Here is a 17,218-nt window from a genome sequence, read left to right as displayed (position 1 = left end):
TAACAAAACCCCAAACCAAAACCCCACAAAGTCTGACTTAAGATGCCAGGTACTTGAAATTTCCTCACATAAGTTGCACAACAAATAGAAAAGGACCATTTCTAATCTTGTTGCTGTGTTTTCCAGAACTAACAAGAAAGCCTTGGGAAAGGACAAATACAGTGAATGGAAGCAAGTCGCCTGTTATCTCCAGGTACTTCCTTTTGTGCCAGCTGTCTTCTCCTTATGCTTGTTGTTGTTGCACATGCTGCTAAAGCTGCTTGACTAAAACAGTAAAAGTTGCCTTAATAGTATGAAAAGCAAAATGTATGGGGTTAAAATTACTGCTGTGAAACTGCATTTGTCAGTTTTAATTAGGAGCAAAGAGTTGGTTTTGGAGAATGCTAGTAAGCAAAGCATTTGACAATAAAGTCCAAAGTAAAACCCCAAAAGATTTTTTAACAATTGCTGGTGTATATCTTCAATTAAGGTGCGTGTTTGCCTACAGCAATGTTTAATTCTTTCTATTTCTTTAATTTTTAAAGTCTGTAATTCACCAAAAGTCACCAAATTCAGTGCTGTGATTTATATGTTCAGTAGTGTATCTCCTTTTTATTTCTGTGCTAATCATAGAAGGGGTATCTAGATAGTTAAGCCATCTTGGTGAGATTTGATCCTGTGACAGTTTTCAGTAGCTGTCTCATACCAATCCAAAGGAGTCCATCCTAAAGAAGGGTGGAAATATTATACATCCCTCAGTGCATTAACCAGTCTTCGGTAACTTGTCAGCTGGAACTTTGGCAGGCACTGGGTGTTTTGGTAGGCATTTCAGTAATGCAAGAGTGAAATGGCTGCCTTAGCGTTTTCTAAATCGGTTTTTTGAGGTGTATTTAATTGCCATTTATATTAAGAAGGTTTGTGGTCCATTTTAGAGTTCATATACATTCTGTGTGCAGAGGTTAAAGGATTCTGACTTCTGATAACCTGGCAAAGTTACCTGAAGTTCTTGAGAAATCAAGAAAACACATTAAAATTGAGAATGCTGTGTTTGCAGTTGCTTGAATTCTCCCTAAAATTCAGGCCTGTTGGAAACAGATACGCAAGATTTGGTGACTATAGAAGAAAAATTAATTGTTCTCTAAGTGGCATTACTTGTGATTGAAGTTACTATTGAGGTCTTCAGTTCTATAACACACTAAACACTCTCAGCCTATACCAGTATCCTTGTCTGTCTTTCAGATTAAATCAAGGAGCTTAAAATGTCTCCAGCCTTGATTCTGGTTGCTTTCTTTGCAGGTGACATTGGTAGTGATGTACACCCTGCTATACTGTCAGTGTAACAAAATACTGCTTTACTTTTACGTCTGACTGCCCACTATATTCTTCCCCACACCCCCACTAGATCTAATTCCTTTAACCAAGGTCTCTTTTTCTCAAGGAGATCAAGGTCTTAATACAGGGCATTGAGGGGGTACTTGTTGCAGAAATAATTTGTGTAAGGAATTCTGAAGAGCATTTTAGATTTCACAGTGTTTAAGCCAGTTGCTGACCTGGCCCTTCGGCTATAGATACCCTATGGATAAACAAGTGAAGTAAGGAAAGTGTGTGGAGGGATTCATAAGTAGGGCAGCTCCCCATAGCAGACTCCTTTGGGGAGTTTTGGATGCCCTTAAGTCTTTATTCTACCTGTCCCTGCAGCTGGAGTCTTCTTATAACTCTTTTATGCATCCCGTTTCATGATCTTGTTTCAGCTAATGAAATTCAGAGGTTACTATGGTCTGTTTAAACATGTTTTCTGACGTAGAAGAGAACAGGAGTACAGAGGAGTTTTGAGACTTCTCGTGATGTACTGAGACGATCTCTCCATTAAACTTTTGTTTTCAGTCATCCAATGGAAGATATTGATAGAATTCAGCTTGATGAGAGCCTCACTGGGTGTAGACTCTAAAAGCACTTCCAAAATAAGAATTCCATGTTTATCGAATATCAGTATTATTTTCCAGTGCCGTCATAACATACAGGAAGGTGCCACAGCATGTATTCTATGACTGCTGGTACAGTTTTCTAGTTAGTGTTGGTAGTTTGCTCTGCCAGGATGAGGAACGTTTCCTAGACCGAGGAAAAAAAATGCATTTGAGTTAATTTTCCACAGTTACCAAGTTTATCTCAGCAAGCAGCTTGTTGAAGTGGCTTTGTTTCAGTGAGTTAATCAAAGGGTGCAGCTGTTTGAAACACTTAATACCTTCTTCCCCAAAAGGGGATATCTTTTGCGTGGTAAGGCTCGAGAACCTGCTTCTGAACTCTACAGAGTATGTGAGTCATTTACAGGGATTAAACAAAGCATACCTCAGAAACTGGTGAATAAGCAAAATTTTCTCTTCAGAGCTTCCAAACAGGTAGACAATGAAGGAGTTGTTGTTCAAAATGAATGTTCTGAGTATTTTAAGTTAGTGTCATGTTTAAAATCGGGCCCTTTTCTTGTAGCAGACTTTGAAAAGACTTAAGCAACATGCTTTTAGTATTTCATGAAACATTCTTGGAACACAACTAGTGAAACTCCATGGCATTTAAGGTGCTAGAACTGAACAAAATTAAGACCTATTATAGCTTGTTAAGGTAGTGTTTCTCCCCTTCGTAGACGGGAATCTCCGTGGAAAAATCTGCTTGCTTCTGAAAACAGGTTCTATGATTCATTAAACAGGTATCATCCTGTTGGGGTTTGGGACTTGTTATAACCATTTTGACCAGTTCAGGGTTGGACTTTTTCTACATAGATTGGTAATCACCACATGCACCACCAGGTTCCTCATCACATTTTGCTTGTCCAGTTGAGCCCATTTTTGGACTGGTTAAAAGCAGGTGATGTCAAAGGCAAATTGAGATGGATTAGGAACTAGCTATGAATTTATAGTAGCTACTGGTTTTCTGGCAGTTGCCACCTGCAAAAATGCATATTCCTGTTGGATATGCTAGCATTCAGTGAACCATTCACAGGAATAGCATATATATTTCCAGGTGGGTTTTCACATCTGCTTTTCACAAATTAAGTAAAGATAAACATGGGAAAGGAAAACCAAAATACTTGAAAAGGGAAATCAATGTTTCTGCTGGGAATATATTCACAAGTTAGAATTAACATTGTGTGTATTTTAAGCTGCAGGTCTCTATTTCACTGTCTGTAGTGGCAGTCTTAAAAGCCTTCAGGTTTTAAGAGCTTTCTACAGGTAAATGTGTTGGAGCCCCTCAGAATGACCGAGTCAAATTCCAGCTTTGTTTTCCATGAAGGCATTCATTGTGGTGACTACTTAATCTTTTGTATGAAAAGTTCCCCTTTAGCTACTTATCTTGGGTGGTGTATTCTGCATGTTGGCATGAATAAAAATCTTTACCTTGCATGCTTGATATAAGGTGTTTTCTGGACTGTGGAGGTTGCCTTACTGTCCTGTTAGGCAATGCTATGAAAAACCACACGGGAGAGCTCTTTAGCCATCCTAGCATCAAACGGTTGGGGTGTTTTACTCACTAAATTTCAATAGTTAATGTTTTCCATAACGACAACTGCATTCACCTTGATCTTTCTTCTGAGCAAATAGAAGAAGGAAAAACAGGATAATTCTTGGGGGATGACAGCTACATTTGCCTGAGATTAGAAATGATCTAGTTTACAAATGATGGTCTTTCACATTTGAATGAAGAACATCTTGCATTTTGGAAAGCAAAAATGGGATGCATTCTTATGACTTGAGTCATAGAGTTTATGAAGAGACTTTCCAGTTGAGATTTTTAACAGGTAGCAGGAATATACAGTGTATGACTGGTAGAGCTGGCTTTTCATTCTAAAGATGTGAAGCAAAAGAAACATTTAAGGTGTTTTTAAGCACTCTGTCTGTGGAGACCTTTTATTTAAAGTCATTTCATTAAAATATTAAAGTCATAAGTAATTTTATTAAAATATTCAAATATATTCTTGTTTGGGTTCTTCCATTAAGGCAGGTAGTAGGTGCCTGTTTTCAGTTGCCAGGAGTTGCATTTTGGAGTTCACTGATTCTTTTTTTGGTCATGTTGGGTAAATGCTGTAATATCATCATGTATGGGATGAAGCGATAGTGGAAATGATAAGAAACTATATATGGAGAATTGGAAGAACTCATGCTCTTCTGCTTGGAGTCAGTCAGTGTTCAGTTTGAGGGGTAAACTGCAAGTAACACTTTTAATATCAGACACATGATGAAGCAGCAATTGCCAAAGATCTTGATGAATGTTTTTGAGCAAGGAATTCTTTCATAATGAGCTAAGCTCTGATGATATCTAAAGAGTTTTGTGAAAGATCCTAAACTGTGGTTTGTCTTCATAGCATTAGCACACACTGTAGAGTTTCTGGTGGTTGTGAGGTCAATTCTATTTTCTGATTCTTCCACTATCCAAGTTACTGAACCTTTCACCTTCTGTCTTCCTCAAGTAGATCATGTATTTCACTTTGGTGTGTTTCAAGCAATAATAATGTTAGTGATTTCTCTCTTGGAGCTTACATCTGAACAGTTGTAGCAATTGAGTATTTTGATCCCAAGTGAAGAACCAAGCTGGTAGAACAATACAGGATGTTCCTGCACCTCTCTGCTTTGATGCAAAGTCCAGCAGCAAAGGGATAGTTAACACAATCCCTTTTGCTGACTGTTTTGTGTGGTTAACTACAGTTTTTTCCTAAGTGGGTGCCACTAGGCTTGACATAACTGACTCAAGAGCACAGAAATAATTGTGAAGCATTAAAAAGATTGTCGAGAGGTTTCTACCACCTACACTGGAGTTACCGCCTTTTGAAAAGATGAATGGGCTTGGGTGTACCAATTTAAAATGTCCTGTCACCAGGATTACTTGGTAGCTATGAAGGTTTTAATGAATCTTTTGAATGTGGCAGGCTCTTCAGTGACACAGGCATATGTTGTTATAGGTTAGGGGGAGGCAAAATAGGCAACCCTTGTGTCCCATGTTGTTTCTTAGCATTTTTCACACTGGGAACCTATAAGATGTAAAAGTATCTGATGGAAAGCACAAATCTGAGAAGGTTCTTTAGTAGCAAAATGACATTTTGGTGTGGATGCCCTTTTCTGTTGGGAGTTGCATTTGGAGTCCTAAAAGTCATCCAGACAATCCAGTATGAGGCTTATTTACCTGGTACTGAACAAAGTGTAATAGGACAATTTCTTCATGGATGAACTGCAGTATTGTAAGAGAAGATGCATGAAAGCTGAAAGTAGTGATTTTGTAAAAACAAGCCTCTCTATGTATAGGTTCACTGTTTTTTTTTTCTGAGAACACAGTTTTTCTTTGTTAGCTAAATTAAAATACATAAATGGAAATATTAAAGCAATGGGCATACTGCTTGTGTCCCTCACACACTCTGCTTTATTCTGAAAGAAGATCGTTTCATACTGTATATTTGAGCTAAGATAAAGCACAGAACTATGCTTTTCCTGCTGGTTTGTCTTTTTTGTTCCTGGCCACCTTCCATTGTAATAAATAAGGTTCTACTTTCAGGTAACAAATCCAGAAAATACACTGTTTAATGAATTCCTCCTATGTAAGAATTTTGAAGTTAGACACTGAGTTTAGGCCAGGCTTTTTTGTTCAGTGATGTCACATACAAGGACAAGAAAATAGGACCTAGTTTAGCCTACTAATACATTTCCCTTCCTTAACATTATCATAGTGTGATAATTCTAAACACTGGGGAAACCTCCTGGCGTGAGCAGTCAGCAGTTTTTATCAGCAGCTTCTTTTTGATTTAACGTTTTACAGGGCAGTGGAGAGAGAATGTTAACCAAGATGTAAAAAGCAATTAAGAACAGCAGAGCAGTCCTCCCTTTGTTCCACTCCATCCATCCACCCATCCACCCCTGCTTTGGAGAACCATTTCTACTGTTAGCATCTAGGTTCTGTCTCTGCTAATAGCTGTAGGTATGCAAGGCCCTGTGGAAGTGTAGTAAGTACATGAGTCTGAATTACGACATGTATAAACAGAGGGCATCAGAAAAGAGGAGTGAGAAGGTAGGAAACCTGCTTCTGGAATGTGTGTTAAAATACAAATTGATCTTGCTAAGCACATTTTTGATGTCTTAAGAGAGTTTTGTGTAAGCAAACATTGAATGTGACATAGTCCAAAACACTACAACTTCTCAAATATTATCTTATAAATCGGGCTTGCTGTTACAGTATTTGCTTTCAGTAGCTTTAGAAAGCAATTGATGGAATAGTTTAGGTTGGAAGAGAGTTAGATAAAAGTTGCTCAGCCCTGTTCTGTCAAATGCTGAAAATCTGCCAGGATGATTCCACAGCATTCATACAGTTCCAGCATCAACATATAGTCATTAGTTGGGAGTGTTTCTTTGAGAAGGCCTCTTTTGAAACGAGTAAGCAGCTGAAAAGGGAGAAGGGAAAGTATTTGACATTTGAAGGCATTCAGCTTTTCATGCCCATTATGAAAAAAATCAGAAACCACTGCCAGTGAAATCTGTCTGCCACTTGAAAAGTTCTTGTTTTGAACTAATAACTCTTACGGTATTAGTTCCAGTGTGTGGAAAATAGTCTTGGTTGTTGCTTTCTATTCTGTGTGGTATTTTGGGTCTGCTTGATTTTCCCACCCTCCCACTCCCAACATTATTTTTTTTAATTCTGATTCTTTACTATGGTTTTGGTGAACACATGTTAGCAAGTTTGATGAGGAAGTCCTATGTATCCTGTAATAAAGACTGACAAGTAATTCAAGGATGTGTTTTTGTACTGCAGACCAAAATCTACACCAGCGGGGCAACCCAGTGCCAATGGAGTACAGACAGAAGGTCTAGATTACGACAGATTGAAGCAGGTATGTATATAATGTTTTGAATAGAAAACTTGGGTATAAGAACTTGTAGTTGTCTAATAAGACTTTTAAACTGTTTTGCTAACTAGTTCCAGACTTAAATAATGATTTAGTAATTATTAGTCATTATTTGTCCCCAGACTTGTTCCAGTAATGTTAGGAACTGTAACTGTAGGATGGTGGCTTACAGAGCCCCATCACTTTCTCACAGATGCTGATTCCTGCTTTTGCAATATCATGCACAAGCGTGGTGATGTTATGCTGTTGATACTATAGCTAGAACTGGGAAACTGGTTTGCCTAGAAAATCTTTCCTTATCCTTTCTCTACCCAAACAAACAAGCAAACCCACAAACAACAAGCCCTCAGGAGCAGTTCTAGCTTTTATTTTAAAGGGCTGTGGCAAGTATTATTTTTCCTACTTTTATTTAGCACTTAGTTAGTGCAAAGTCTAACCTCAGTATGTCCCTTCTTCTCTCATAAATTGTAGCGGAATCAATTTATAGGATTCTCCAGAAGGTTTTTTCTTCACTGTACCAGCAGTGAGAGTGTTTTAGGGATGCTTTACGTTTTGGGGATTAACTTGGAAGCTAAAGGGTGGGTTATGCATTTCAGAAGTATTACAGGTTGGAAGATTTTCAGATTTCTCTCTACTGAAAATGACAAGTGGCAAAACTGGGCAGTTTGTGTTGAAAAACTGATCTATTTATGTTCTGACACCATAGGACATTTTAGATGAAATGAGGAAGGAGTTAACGAAATTAAAGGAAGAACTCATTGATGGTACGTATCTGTCTGTCTGTTGCTGCTGTTCAGTCTTAGAGTAATTAACTACAGGTATACAACAACGTCAGTGTAATGTGTGCCTAGCTTGAGAATAATGTATTGGTAAAAGTAGCTCTGTGCTTACTCTGGTGGCATACTTTAATTTGTGCCAGCCCAGTTCTGACTGACTTTGTTTCCATGTTTTCTCTCCTGCATGTTGTATTTGAATAGAACACTGACACCAGTTTCTTTTAAAAGCAGTTGGAGGGATGCTATATTTGAGTGATTTGCAGTTATCTTTAGTATCATGTGGTGGTAGGTGGGTTAGTTTTAAATAAACCAGAGCTGCCGAGGTGCGTATTTCAAAACTGGTGGTACTCAGACCTAGGATTGTGCTTCCAGCTTTCAGTTTTCTTTGGTCTGTAACATAAGAGTCAAAGAAAAGAACTCTCACTGTTTTCATTTTTAATTTAACAGAATGTATTTTCCTAAGTAGTCCTCTGTAGTTGAGGGATATCATTGAGAAAGTATCACCTTAGAAGGTCCACCAATGAAGGAAGAAATAAAACTGTGTGTGACTTACTGCCTTTTATGTTCCTTTGTGGAAAGTACTGAAAGTATGCAAGAGAAAAAGAAAAAGGGATATTAAACTGATACCAGATGTCTGAAGCCACATGAAACTATCTTACATATAGGTTATTCACATTATAAGACTTGGAGATTGGTGAGCTTTCTTTAAGAGGTCAGTTGTGTATCCTGGCTTTCTGCTTTAACTTTGAATATTTGATGTGTTAACTTCTCTCTCTGTCTCTCTCTCTCTTTAGCTATCAGGCAGGAACTCAGCAAGTCGAATACTGCATAGAAAGACTAGTACTAAGCCGATGTGACTCTTTAACTTGGTATAAAACTGACTACGTTTTGTGAGCTGTTAGAAGAAAACGGAGACAGACAGACACTTGGAAGGAGGGAGAAAACAACCTATTCTGAAAGCTTCAGACACATCACTTGGGTGATATGCTATTCCCCTCCTAGTTTGCAGCTTTTTTCTGACCTTTACAGCAGGGTGGAAAAGACTCTTAACGTTACTGTAATGATTATGCAGAAATTCCTACACCTATCAGACAAGATCACAGTGCTTTGAAGTCTGCTCATGTCAAGATAAAATTGCACATGTTTCAGAATTTGTTGTTAAGACAAAAAAACCAGGGGAAAGCGTGGGAAGGCTTTTCAGAGAGGTTTTCTTTGTTAATGAAGGAGTTAGCGAGTTATACTGTTGTACTTCAAATGTATCTCAGGTTTGTCTTCCTATCATATCTGATACTTCCATGCATAATTTACAAGATCAGATGTGTAGAAGTTCAGTTCACGAAACATGGAACAATTAGAAACGCGTGCTTTTAAAGGGCAATATTTGTAAGTGAATGACCTAGACAGTGATGACATATCAAGATTTGGGAATTTTATGGTAGGAAGCCTCTCTAGTTAGCCTTCATGCAATTTTATAGGAAAATGAAAAACAGCAAATACAGTCCAGAGTTTAAAGATGTAGATGCCTTCCTACATTGTTACGATGCTTTACCAAACCTAAGACTTCGACATAATGCGAATCAGCAGTCAAATGTAAATCATTAGTATGTTGTAGATTTACGGTAGATTTTGGGGCTTTTTTTAGATTTATGCATGTGGACATTTTTGTAATGTAACACAACACAGCCAGCTTTTTAATTAAAAGAAAAATTGCATGTCACAGAGTAGCCTTTTCATTTGTAAGGCTTAATTTATGCCCAGAAAGATGTGGGATGAGGGAGGGGGAAGGTGACACATTTTTATTACTTTCTACACTTTTTCTTCATCTTACATGCATGTGTAATAATGAGGGAAAACACTACTTTTATCAGTAACCATGTTAATGGAACCAGGTACTTAATCCTTTTGTATCTTTTTCAGTTTTCTATTTGAAATTCAGTAAGACTTCCATAATGGTTCTTAAACTCCCATGTGAACCGAACTCATTTCTCGGTGAGAGAACAAATGTGTAAGCATCTGACTTTACTGAGGATGCCCCTGTGTAAGTGCGTTGTCCTTTACCTTTTTACCATGACCCTCTGCTTCACTCTTTTCTGAGAATCCTTGTTTGGTTGTTTAATGAAACAGGGCAGCAGTTAGTTACCTTAGAATGACAGAGCATCCCATCACAGCAGATATCCCCTTCTCCTCCTCATTTATCTGCCACCCTCCTTCCAAAAAAATCAAAACCAACAAAAGACCCCACAGCTCCACACAACCCAGGCTCTGAAACAAATAGCAGCTGTATGCCATTGGTTTCAGTCAGCAATTTGAGAATCATTGTTAGGGGAGATGATACCTTCCTGTTTCCCAGGGGTTTCAGACTTTATGCTTGTAAACTTTAATTTTTGAATTTCCTTAATGTGGTACAACTCACTGGAATAGAAATCCCATGAATTGGATCTGTAGTGCTTCAGACAAAGAACACGGATCAAAATCTTCCCTTTCTCCTTTGCACTGTCAGTTTTTCTGAGGCGTAACAGTGCCATGTTTGCTTTGGGGTCTGTGCTGGTCCAAAAGAGAAGTTTATTTACAACTTTTGGAGATAAATGTTTCAGCTTAAAAGTTATATGCAGCTCCATTCGTAAGACAAATGCTTTCAGTGACATACTTTCTTAAGTGCTGAACACCGAAGCAAAACAGCACTTACAGCTTTGGAAAGGCTTTGATGAGAAACTTTTCTCCAATTCAAACATTTCCTGTTTCTGAAGGTTCAAATTCTAAGAGAAGACTACAGTGAAAATAGACAACAACATTTTTCTGCATGCATTTATTGAAGGCATTAGAAACCAACTCTGTAGTAAGCTTGTCAAGTACTGTTTTTCTCAAAACAAGAGGAGGCATTTTCATCTTTGTTGATGTAAGTTTTTGTTTTACACGGACTTTTTGAGCATTGAGGACGTTTACTGTTGTCAGAAATCATGTTTGATTTGTTTCTAGGAGAGTTCAGGAGTAGCATAGTGGAATAGTGTGAATGGGTATAAAGTGGTCCAAAACTAAAGGCTGAACTACTAGATTGTGCAAGGAACTGGCTTATGCACTAAACGTTTTGTGCCTTGGTCTACAATTAACATGATTTCTGTTTAAAAGAAAAAGGAACAGATATTGTCTTTTGTGCTGCTTCTACATACACACTTTCTGTAATCCCAAACCGCCGAATTGGTTCTTTCCAGGAAATTGGATTGAATTAAAGATTACTGTAGACATTTCCTGTCCTCCTGACAGTTGCACCGTTTCCAGAGATTTCAGTATTGAAAATGAACTGCAGAAGCTGAGGTTATTTTGCTTACTGCTGAGTTCTTCAAAAACCATATTGTGGTGGTTCTGTGCTTTTGTACACTGGATGTCTTAAGCTGAGGGCAGTTTAAGGGATCCTTTCTAATGCCAGGAAGGCGTTGCTTTCCTCAACACTGTGATCTGACCTGTGATAAACCTGCACTATAGACAAGTGGCTACCAAGTCAACTGCAAACCAACTGAATGTAAAAATCTTAGTGCTGGTGCTGAAATCTCTTCCAATAGTCATAATGATTTCCAGTTCATTGTTTTCGAAAGTTACCGAGCACCAAGTGTCAATCAAAGACTGAAGATGATCACTAATGAATGTTGACTTTTCGTACATTTAGGTTTACCTTCTTTTTAGTTTCTCAGTTCATTCTCTGCTATTTTTATCATATTGTGTCATTTTAAATTTCTTACATGCTAACGTTTTGTTTGAGCGAATGAAATAAAATTGCAATATATACCCGTTGCCACCATTTATTTCTGGAACTCTGTAGAAGACTCTCTAAGGTTTACTGCTTGAATTGCTGAAACCTTTGCTGGACCTTCTGATGCAAAAACAGAAAGGAGGAGTGAGATCAAGGAGTAAGGAACAATCGCAGTCATTAAAGTGAAGACTTACCTTACAAAGGATGTCGTTGCAGGGACTGTGTGACATTCATGAACGCTAACTGCTAGACACACATTAAAATCCATTTTAAACATGTGATGTGATTTGCATTCTCACACCATATACATTTTGGTCTCTGTCCGCAGAGAACCTGGGAGGGAGGGAGAGGGAAAGACTGGGGAGAAAAACAGTTGCAGTTAATCCAACTTTTGCTGCTTTTATGTTCATGACATTTTCAATACTGGTAATAAAGAAAAACGACCATGAAAGATTAATGTAGCTCTCTGTACGCTGAGGACTTGCTTTATTTGTCTTACAGCAGAATATTGAGAGTACCCGACTTAGCATCCTGAAAGCTGCACTTCCCTGCTGTATCAGTGACAAGAGTTGCATCTGCTTTTTAAAGTGGAGTATTACAAAAGTAGGATGGTGATCTGCAGCTGAGCAAACTGGTGATATCAGCACTTTACATGAGGCTCAGTTCCAGTGCTAAGTATTACTTGTCAGTGTGTATTTTACAACTAATCATACAAAGCTTGCAAAATCAAGAGAATATTCCCTCTGTTTTCTGTTGGTGAACAAGATTGGGCTGATGAGGAGCAAGGAGAAAGTTTCCCAAACTGGCTCTTTACCTGAGACTAATAGTTGTTGAGGGATTAAATTCTGGCTGTGTAGGCTGTCACTGGGGGGTGTTGATAGCAGGTGAAAAGGGAAGGAGTTGGTGGTTTCAGTGGAACTAGGGCTGGTGCAAAGTACTTGAAGAACAGGCTAAAGTTCACTGAAGTCACTTGTCTTTGGGGGGGTCATTTAGGGGTATGAAAGCACTGATGATTATTTAATGTTCAGTTACATGCTGTCCAGGAAAGTCTTAATGGAGAGAGAAGTATTAACTGTCAGAATACATAAATACATATATTTTGACATACGTAATTTATGTAAAGTTACTTGAAGTATCTTTAAGTCAGCCCATACGAAGGTCTGACAGGTGTTAAATGCATATTTAATTCCTTGGAGGTGGTCACCTAAGACTGTTGAAATTGATGTATCAGGAAATGTATTCAAGTTGATTTAGTTTCATATTCTTAAATGGGAAATGGAATTTAGTGTAATTGTCCAAGGTGTGGAAGAAGAGGTGTAGTTCTGCATGTTGAGAAAACTCAGCAAAACCTTAAAGTCACAGCACTAGTGTCTGCATGTTGCCTGGTAATCGGCAGCTCTGTTCTTCATGTAGCTGTTTGTCACAATGATATGGAAAGGCAAGAAGCTTTGTAAGATTATCTCCATTTTATAAATGGTTCCCTGTTGAACTCTCGAATTGCTTGTATAAATGCATTTTCTAATGTTTATTTTATAGAGTTCGGTGTCCTGGATCTTAGTGGTATTTTTCGGGTGTCCAACCTTGATAAAACTGTTAAATGGCAAAGATGCGGAGCAGCTACTGCAGATCAGCCGTGCTGCTGCTCTGCCTGCTGCAGCGATCATTTTCTCTGTTGAGATGCTTCATTTTGTCATCATTGTTCAGTTCTCTGGACCGCCTTATCCTCCCTTCCCAGCCTATTTTAGAGCTGATGTTGGTGTGACATTTTCACTTCTCTTCACAACTGCAGGTCTCTTCAACTGCTCAAGCATGGTAGAGTTGGAAGTGATCTCCCATCATCATCCCCTATTTTCCACCTTAAATTAAAGTGTATTTTTTTACCATTAGCCAGTTGAAGTCCCTACCTCCTCTGAACAGCTCTCAACTCAGCAATAAAGTTATGTATGCTAACTACACCATTGAACGTGCTGAACTGCATCCTGGTTTTCTTTGCAGAGCCTCCAGGAGTTGGTCCGCAAGCTGCTGACACAGACAGAGAAAAACATAAAACGCTAGCAAGGAAGTGAGCGTAGGAAGAGAAAGTGTGAGGGAGTTTCCAAGTGTTCAGTGTAGGCTGATGCCTGCAGGGAAGAAAGCATCTAGAACTAATGAAATACTACTGTGTTGAAGGTAAATTATCTGCTGTTTGGCACTTTCTCCCCAGTACTGTACTGTGAAACCAGCTTGACCCTCCATAGCACCTGCGATGCTGCAGAACCAGCCCCAGTAGCTGACACATAGCCCTGAGGAAAGGGGGAGTGCAGCCATGCTCATAAATGTCTCCTGGATGTGGATCTAGGGGAATCTCTCACTGCCACAAAGCAGTTACTATACAATCTAGTAAATACTGCCCAGCACTGTATGCATCTATGAAAAATATGTAACCAGTAAAATATAACTTGAATTACAGGAAATGTTTTTACTGGAGATTGGGAATCCTGCTTCTAATACTGTCAGTGGTGCAAGAGCACGGCTCAAAAGTATTTCTAATTGCTTCCAATCTGTAAGCTCTAGAATGGCTTTTTATGTACAGTGGTGCTTGTTATCAGTGTCCTAGTAGCATAGTAATTGCACATACTGTAATATGACTACATTATAGCTACTATAGTAAAGAGTAAAGAATAAAAGGCATTTGGCCGTATTTCTAAACTAAAATCAATTTGTTAAATGACTGAGACACAAACTGAATAAATAAATAGCAACTGCTGACAAGTAAGGTCTCCTTTTTGAGTAAGGAGTTGGCATCATCAATTGGTGCAGTCTGGAGCCAGCGTTACAGGGTGCTGCAGCCAGTGCAAGTGTTCAGGGATATTTGAACTGTGCTACTGAGTTCAGTTAGAACTAAATTGGCTATAGGTAACGAAAACAGCTTTCTATGGAGCAGTCCCTCACTTAAAATTCAGAAATGGCTTGATGTCTGCTTTAAAAAGGCTATAAATGAAAATGCTCCAATTAGAGTGACCTCAGAGTACCTCTTTTTTAGATGTCACTGCCAAACTAGTGCTCCCAGAGGAAAACTTTAGTGCTGTAAAGATGGAGCACAGCTGGATTGAGATTCTGTGTTGCAAACTGACTTAAAAATAGTCCTTTAGGAGCTGCATATAGATTTCCCCTGCCAATTTCAGTTTTTCCTCTTGAATGTATGTTGTTTTGGAAAGGGAGGGGAGGGAGGAAGCTTGTCTTACAAGGGAATATATTCTGGGGAATAACGAATTAACTTTTCCTCCTCATCCATGCTTTCCTGATTAGAAGAGGCACTATTTTGAGTCAGCAAAATACCCATTTTCTTTGTGAAATAAATATTGATGATTTGACATGAATGTGAGAGGTGTAGGGTTTTTTCCTAGCAATGGGCATTAATTTAAAAAGGTAATTGAAGTGCTTGAGAGAGGGCAGAAACCAGAAAAGTCTCTGCTCTGATGGCTTGCTTTTAACAGAAGGATTTTAGATACTCTGTAGAACAGTGAGGAAAATCAAAATAGATTTTTGGTACTCATCATAGTGAGCCTCTATATGGGATATCCTATAGTGTGGCTGAAGCACCACTAAATTGTTAATCGAATTGTTCCCTTCAAAAACTGAAAAGCAACTTCCTTTGGGTGTTTCTACTCTTAAAATAGCTTCAGAAAAGGCAAACCTACCTTCTGTCTGTTTAAAGCCATTCCCCTTGTCCTGGCACTACATGCCCTTGTAAAAAGACCCTCTCCAGCTTTGTAGTCCCCTTTAGGTACTGGAAAACTGGTGTAAGGTCTCCCCAGTGCTTCAGAGTCATAGAATCATAGAATGGTTTCAGTTGGAAAGGACCTTAAGACCATCTAGTCCCAACCCCCCTGCTATGGGCAGGGATGCCTCACACTAGACCATGTCGCCCAAGGCTCTGTCCAACCTGGCCTTGAACACTGCCAGGGATGGAGCATTCACAACTTATTTGGGAAACCAGTGCCTCTTTGTTTCTGTGTACTCTGGTCCAGAGTTCAGTATCTCCACGTTACTGAGCTTTCAGGGCTGCAGCAGATGACACACTCTGCTCACTACAGGGCAGAGGTAGTGCCTGTTTCTGGTGAGCCTCCTCATCCAAAGAGTGGTTCTGAGCCTCTGGATCTGAGCTGCTTCCCAAGCTTTTGCTGAGGTGATGTGGGTAATAATAGTTAGGTTTAGGTTCTAGAAGGTCTGCACCTCACCGTAATTCACTGGGGCTTTATTAGTGATCATGTACTAGTGTGTTGGCTCCCTGCAGCCATAGCAGGATCATCTTCAGTTACTATCCAAAAATAGCAATGCTGTAATGAATGGAAAAGCTGTCTGCAGTTGTGGAGGAGGCAGGAGGCGATGTGGACTGGGCTGCTTGACATAGTGCTCTTTGTTATTAAACAAGTAGAAAAAACACCTGACAAACCTCAGGACACAGTAGTACAAAAGCCCAAGTACTTATTCCAGAATCAAGAATGCAATTTAAAACTAAAAGCCTATAAAACAACCCTCAAAATGCCCAAACCGGAGTGTTATTCACATGGCTGTATATTAATGAGGAAATACCCATTTGCTGTGAAATCAGCCAGCAAAGGCAGCAGCTGCAGTAAATCGCAGGGTGGTTCCACTCAGGATACAATGCCCAATATTGTGCTATGTCATGGGAAACATGTAATATAGCTGGAGCCAATGAAGGGGAAAAATAAGGTCTGTGGGAACAGAGGTATTAATTGTAATGGGGTGCCTGTGTTTGCGCTCTGCTAGCTTCAGCAAGAATAATGATGGGCAATTAGGAGGTGTTTCTGCATAAGATCCCTATTCCTAAACACACAAGTTTCTATTTAAAGGCCTTGGGGTTATGTTCAGGTAGAATTTTCTGAAAGGCAAAAATAATCATCCTTCAAATAACCAGTTATAAAAGGCATTTTACCTTCTAAAAAACCCAAACCTGACATTGACACCATTGTATTTTGAAGAGCAGACCCAAAAACCTGCTGCTAAAATTGCAAGTAAAAAAAGGAGAAGGAAATCTTGGTTCTGTGGTCTGAGTTACGTTATTTCCTGACATGGGGCAACACCTTCATATGCTGTAAATACAATTTAAGTTCACAGAAAATGGTCTTGTGAAGAGCTGCTAATCCCACCAATGTGTTCAGAATAGAGATGTACAAGTGGTACTGTCCCACGGCCAGTGGAGTGTGAAGCTTGTCGGGCAAAAGGCGTTTGACAGTCAGTAAAGTTAGAGTTGCTGATGGGAGCCTGGTTCATGCTATTTGTTCAGCTGAACACTGGTGCTAATACACAGTGGGGTGTGTTGGGGAGCTACTGCATCCTCAGCACCCTGCTGCAGAACAGATGTCATCTATGATCTCCCTACAAGTCTGCTCTGTCCACAGAGAGGGGAGTACATCAGGAGCGGTGCTGAGACACCCTCTATTCCCAAGTGTGACTGGAAGAAATCACTACTTGGAAACAGGAGAAGGAGAGTTAATTCCCAAGAGTACGGCTTATCACCAACGAAATTTGCTCCAGTTCCCTGACTGCTGCACAGCTGGTGCTTTGGCTGCTGTCATAAGTACGTTTCTATCACCGAACTTGAGATTACAAAGGCAGAGACTCATTAAACAAGGCTTTTTCCCTGGGGACATCATAAGCAGAGAAATTCCCTTCTGAGAAAGTCAAGAGCCCAGAAGAGACTACCCTGTCTCTCCTTCTGGGAGGAGAATGCTTTCCAGTGTGTCCCTCTCCATCCTTACCAGAAGCTGGTGGGCTCCCTTAGTTTATAGGATGTCCAGGACCTGTGTGGATGCTGTGCTTTTTGTTTAAGGGTCT

The 17,218-nt window shown here is 39.4% G+C and overlaps 1 protein-coding gene across 8 annotated transcripts in view; it reads left to right on the top strand.

Annotated features, from left to right (window-relative positions):
* ENAH (ENAH actin regulator) overlaps positions 1-11,413 on the top strand; it is a 96,985-nt gene extending 85,572 nt beyond the window's left edge. For 5 of the 8 annotated variants that reach the window (XM_061350475.1, XM_061350479.1, XM_061350481.1 and 2 more), the window contains 5 exons: positions 127-193; positions 2,618-2,680; positions 6,763-6,841; positions 7,563-7,620; positions 8,427-11,413. In XM_061350475.1, the coding sequence (XP_061206459.1) occupies positions 127-193; positions 2,618-2,680; positions 6,763-6,841; positions 7,563-7,620; positions 8,427-8,464 (305 nt within the window). In that variant the 3' untranslated portion in view covers positions 8,465-11,413. The remainder of the gene's footprint in view (positions 1-126; positions 194-2,617; positions 2,681-6,762; positions 6,842-7,562; positions 7,621-8,426) is intronic. The other 3 variants (XM_061350477.1, XM_061350480.1, XM_061350482.1) reach the window with 1 other exon arrangement.
* Positions 11,414-17,218: the final 5,805 nt, after the last annotated feature.

The sequence above is a fragment of the Neopsephotus bourkii genome, unplaced genomic scaffold (genome assembly GCF_033783945.1).
Source record: "Neopsephotus bourkii isolate Nb327-2 ecotype Australia unplaced genomic scaffold, CSIRO-AGI_Nbou_v1 NB_518, whole genome shotgun sequence".
Lineage (NCBI taxonomy): Eukaryota > Metazoa > Chordata > Aves > Psittaciformes > Psittacidae > Neopsephotus > Neopsephotus bourkii.
Note: the sequence above shows the minus strand (reverse complement) of the source record. Positions and strands in the feature narration are given on the sequence as shown.